The sequence below is a fragment of the Leuciscus leuciscus genome, assembly GCF_965113295.1.
Source record: "Leuciscus leuciscus genome assembly, chromosome: 13".
NCBI lineage: Eukaryota > Metazoa > Chordata > Actinopteri > Cypriniformes > Leuciscidae > Leuciscus > Leuciscus leuciscus.
In genome coordinates, this window is record NC_138737.1 from 36354761 (window position 1) to 36360389 (window position 5629).

The 5629-nt window shown below is 38.4% G+C and overlaps 1 protein-coding gene and 1 pseudogene across 2 annotated transcripts; one reads left to right on the forward strand and one right to left on the reverse strand.

Moving 5' to 3' along the window:
* The first annotated feature begins 446 nt into the window (after positions 1-446).
* Positions 447-2252, forward strand: LOC309513136 (putative nuclease HARBI1; annotated as a pseudogene). Its single transcript, XR_014211664.1, has 4 exons — positions 447-1112; positions 1281-1396; positions 1506-1617; positions 1705-2252. The product of XR_014211664.1 is annotated as a putative nuclease HARBI1 (transcript).
* Positions 2108-4730, reverse strand: LOC309513402 (uncharacterized protein; the record flags this gene model as incomplete). Its single annotated transcript, XM_082189196.1, has 8 exons — positions 3431-4730; positions 3157-3224; positions 2913-3086; positions 2782-2843; positions 2649-2702; positions 2499-2567; positions 2287-2372; positions 2108-2135 (listed from the first exon to the last, which is right to left on the reverse strand). The coding sequence occupies exons 1-8, from the start codon at positions 3589-3591 to the stop codon at positions 2108-2110; spliced, it is 702 nt and encodes a 233-aa protein (XP_082045322.1). The 5' UTR covers positions 3592-4730.
* Positions 4731-5629: the final 899 nt, after the last annotated feature.

Consider the following 5629-nt stretch of genomic DNA (forward strand, 5'->3'; position numbering starts at 1 on the left):
CTCTCTGCTAAGTGAACATTGCATTTTACTCGTACCTTTAAGCAGAATACATGATCCTCCCAGCTACCCTCCTTGTGTCTAAAATATGTTCCTTAAACACTTGTCCATGCAATCTATAGTCTAACTCGTGCATTTTACACTTCATAAGATAATACAACTGATTATGAATATTAATAAATAATAATACAGATACATAATATTAAATAATGAAATTTTAGTCTTCAGATTCAGACACAAAATGGTGACATATCTGTCACGGGGACACACAGGAAAGTAGGTGGATCCAAATGCAGTATGAAAATAGTTGTTTATTGAAGTGTAATCCATCTCGTAGTCATCCAGGCAAGGTTCAAAATCCATGATAGCAATCCAAAATACACAATAAACAAAACAAGAAACAGGTCGTACGAAGACCAGGGGCCTATACCATGAAGCCGGTTTAGGTGGCTAGCCAGCTATGTTTCAGCTTAGTTTCCGCCAACCCTGGGTTTTAGGTACTATGAAAGTAGCTCGGCTTTAATCGGAGTTCGTTGCCATGGTATCTTACGCTGCACGGCTAACCTGCTCCGGGGCAGGTTATGTTCTGGATTCAAGATCTCAGACTGAAGTTTGACCAATCAGCTGTGAGCAAAGAAACATAAAGGTGACGTAACTAATTCCCAGCGTCTGTTCTCTGTTGCAATGGCTTCACCTTTTCTCCCAAATCCGGTGGACATTTCCGCGCAAATTGTTAGACGAGCACTTCGTAGAGAGAGTTTTTAGGGACAGACAAAATCCATTTGACTTTCCTGATGCTTGCTTGTATGAGAGATACAGATTTTCCGCGGAAGGAATGTCTTATCTTTGTGAACTTCTTGAGCCGCACATTACAAATGTGACTCGTCGAAGCCATGCCCTTACTGTACCGCAAATGGTATGTATTGCGTTGCGTTTTTTTGCAAGTGGTACATACTTGTATGCGGTCGGGGATGCAGAGAATCTAGGGAAAAACACGGTCTGTCGAACCATTCGCAAGGTGGTCCTCGCTCTGCAGGGGTACATAAATAGCTTCATTGTGTTCCCTGGACATTTATCGACCATGTCCATAAAAGAGGGCTTTTATAAAATTGCCGGTAAGATATCTTGATAGGGTGACATCACATGAACAAATTTAACATTTCACACTTTTTTTTTCTTCTTCAAAAAAGCATATTTCACACTTCGAAATCTATTATACAATAGTCTGCAGTAGCTACCTGTTAAGAATGATTTTAAATATATATTTTTAATTCCTATGATAGGATTCCCTAGAGTCATAGGAGCAATAGACTGCACACATGTTGCAATCTCCACAGCTCTCGGAGAACATGAGGCAGATTATGTGAACAGAAAGTCCTTTCACAGCCTTAATGTTCAGGTAGGGCTACTATATAGCCTATGTGAAGTGATTTTTATTTGCATTGAGATCAATCTTTAAATAAATAGTAACTAACAGGACAATTATTTACTGTACATTTTATCTGCAGATGACTTGTGATCATGAATGCATGATCACAAGTTTGGATGCCAAATGGCCTGGCTCAGTGCATAACTCACGAATTTTCCGTGAGTCTATTTTGTGTCAGCGCTTTGAGGAAGGCAAGTTCAATTTGGTACAGTACACTTTAAAGTTTTAATTTTAATAGCAAAACTTACACAATTTTCCCCTTTTCTGTTCTATGACAGGGCTTTTTGATGGCCTGTTGGTAGGAGATCGAGGATATGCATGCCAGAGGTTTTTGCTAACCCCCTATCCTGACCCTCAGACAGGGCCACAAAACCGCTTTGATGTGGCCCTCAGTAAAACCAGGGTCAAGATCGAGATGACCTTTGGCATCCTAAAGGCACGTTTCAACTGCCTTAGGCGTTTAAGAGTGTCACCAGAGCGGGCATCACAGATAGTGGCTGCATGTGCCATTCTGCATAATATAGCCACTATCAGAAATGAGCGATTACCACCACAAAACCAGCTTCTCCCTGATGAAATTGACCCCATCACACTTGACCACCCAGCTGGCGCAGCTGTCAGAGAAGCAATCACAACACAATATTTTACTTAATAAAAGCACACTGACACTGCAGATATGTCTCAAACTGTTTTATTGGTCATCATGTGGCTAGGGGGGAAGAAAGAGAGCAAGAAAAATTACATTAATAAACATTCATAGTGTTCATACTAAAGGGTTACTTGGTTAAAAAAAGTTCACATACTGAGATCTGTTTTTTCCAGCTGTTTGATCTCCAAATTTTTTTTTTTTAATTTTGAGCCTCCTCAGCTCACAGTCCAGCTCCTTCAGTGTGCAGTCTAGTTCGAGGCTCCTTTTGTACAAGGCCCTGACTGAGTCTGTTTCCACCTGAAACAATTCCACCACAAACAATCATTACACATTTTCTGGAGGTTGATCAAATCACAAAAAGTGGCATGACTTTCTACAAACACAGGACTGACTGTAAATTATGTCAAGGGTTTAAAGCATTACCTTGTTCACATTTCTTCTGAAGCCCATTGAGGTAGAGGCTTCCGTTTCTGGGGCAGGTTGTGAAAAATCCTACAAAAGAGATGTGTAAGGGCCAGTCACTTAATTATGACATTCAAATGTGTGCCATAATAAAAAGCTCAGTGCATTCACCTCAGCAACTGTCTCAGAACACACAGACAGAGTGTCTTCATCGTTTGGTTCACCCTAATAAATAAAAGGCCAGTGTAAAGCATAACTGTTATAAAGCAGGTTATGTTTGGTGTTCTGTCTCCTGCATACTGACCTCTGTGTGGGAGACTGTGTGTGTGTGTGCTGGCTTCAACAGGGACACTGTATTTCCCTCTACTGCAGAACATACAGTCAGCCATATTTAACTTTTTAAAAAAACATTAGTAATGCATTGCACACACATACCCAGTGTCACTTGCTTAGAGGAGCCAGCACCAGGGTCAGACTGTACAGCACATGCAATCCCATCCATAATCGGCCGCCCCTTATTGTTGCTCAGAGCCAACTCCTCCGCCACAGTGTAATCTTGAGGAGGTGGCCCTCCCCCAGTTTTCCTCATGTCACATTTTTTTCTGTTTGCTGCAAACAAGTGTTTGTGATTAAATGTTCAAAAAAATAATAAAAGGTTATGGTAAATAGAAATACTCACCACTTTGAATTATATTTTTATATTTTGTCTTGATCTGCTGCCAAGAACGTTTGGAGTTGGGGTTGCATCTAAAAATCAATGAATATCAATCTTTCTTAGGATGTAATAGCCTATACATTCACATTTTACATACATCTACACACACGTATGTATGTATATGTATATGTGTGTATATATATATATATATATCAACACGAATACATTTTCATTTTGGCATTTAATACATTTTTAATATGATTAGCCTACATAAATGTACATTAATTGTTTAACCTACGCATTAACGCAATCAGCAATCTTCCTCCAAGATTGTTCTCTTGCTTTGGCAGCAGATACAGTGTTACTGCGTGCTTGAAAAATACTTCGATATTCTTCATATTTCTGAAGAATTATCTCTTGCTCCTCCGCTGAAAAGTATATAGCTCTCGCTCTATCCATATCGAACGCGATTGGTTGTTCAGTGTCGACGTCACTCTTTTATGTGCACGCGCGCGTGGATTAATCATAGCTTAAGGATCAAAGCCTGAGTTGACAGAGAAAGTTGATGAGCTGCATCATGGTACCAATAAAGCCTGATTGCATCGGTTTGGTTTTGTCAACTCAAAACCAATCCTGTAACCCCGAGTTTGTTCAGCTACCTTCATGGTACAGGCCCCAGAAGTGTAGTGACAATATATGACGACTCCATGACAAGGACTAAAACAGACAGGCTATTTATACACAGAAACTAATGAGAAACAGCTGCGTGCAATGATGAGTGATGAGAACAGACAAAGGATCGTGGGAAATGCAGTTCGAGAATGAATGGTGACAGTAAGGGAGAGAGACCTCTAGTGGACACCCGGGGAAACACAAACCAGACACTGTGACAATATCGTCTTTGACCCATATTGTTATTTATACAGTATATACAGATTGGTCATAAATAAGGCGCTATATAAATAAAGATGACTGTCTTGACTTTTAAAACGAAGCAAATGTGTTACCAACATTCTTCAAAATATCATCTTCTGTGTTCAACACAAGAAAGAAACTCATACAGGTTTGGAACATGAGGGTGAGTAAATGATGACAGTTTTCATTTTTGGGTGAACTATCCCTTTATCATTTTCTTTAATTTGGAAAAAAAAAATTCTGAACTAACCAGAGTTTAAATGCGGGCCATGTTTTATAAAGTTATATAGTTCTCCACACCAGTCTCCAGGTGTGAGGTGTAGTCAGATTGCTTTGAGCATGTAGTTCTTCAGAGTTTGCCTGAAGCTGTTCATCTCCACATTTACTAAGAGTAGCTTCAATGAAAAACTGGTTCAAGTCTTCCTCTGAGACACGAAATCCGCATTCTCTCCCATTAAACCTTTAAGTAAAAGAGGAAAAAGTTTGGTGTGATAACTAAAGGTACAGCAATAAAGGTTAATTTGTATTTAATTATAAATTCTATCTTTGCCCCAAAATAAAACTGTCTACTAAACCTCGTCAGTCCAAAGTTGAATGACTTTCTTCTGTGGAATAGAATGTTATCCACAATCTCCTTTCACTTTAATTTTACAGAAGAACACTGAATGAAAGTAAACGGAGAGTGAGACTAACATTGTGTATAATATAAAAAAAATGTGTTATATGTAAGTAAGCCATATGGCTTTGGAACAACATTAGGGTGAGTGAATGATGGGAGAGTTTGAAGTTGTTAACTGTCCTTTTAACAATTCCATTACAAAAATGTAAATAAGTTAAATATTTAATATAGTCATATACCGACCTGTGTGGAAGAGCGTAGATTGTGAGTGTTCTTCAGTGTTGTGTGTAACGTAACTACTTTTTTGGGTAAAAAGTAGTGTAACGCGCTACTGCTAAAAATTTGGTAACGAAACATAGTTCCTTTTTCAATTCGGCGCAACGTTACTTTTCCCATGGATATATTTGACAGCGACACTGCCTCAGCTGCGCGCTTGAGAGAAGAGAACTGTTGAGAACTGAAGAAAACGATTTAGTTTCATATAAAAAAATAATAAAAAAAATTGCGCAATATATCGGGAGACAAATGGAGTGTGGAGACATGATTTTGACCACTTTATTAAGTTTGTTTTTGTAGAAAGACTTTCTTTAAAACGAATTTCGTTTTGTATTAATTGTATCTTAATTTTAATCAATGTTTTACCAACCAATTAATTGCCTGAATTTAATAAATAAGTAAATATGGCATGCAAAATAATCATGACTGCACCAGCGCGTGAACTGGAGCTCCTCTCCATACTGTAAATGAACCCAAACTCATAAGCTACTTGTCTCACAGACCTGAGAAATATATAGAAAGCTTGAATATGTGTACTTTTAAACAAAATATTTTTTTTTCTCTCAAAATCTCTTTTTTTTCTCCTACTCTCTTGATAGAGTGAGTCGTATGTCTGAAAACTAAGCTTATGTCTTCTATATAATTTTGTCCTATGCTATCAAGACGTGATTCGCACCGGTGTTAGAG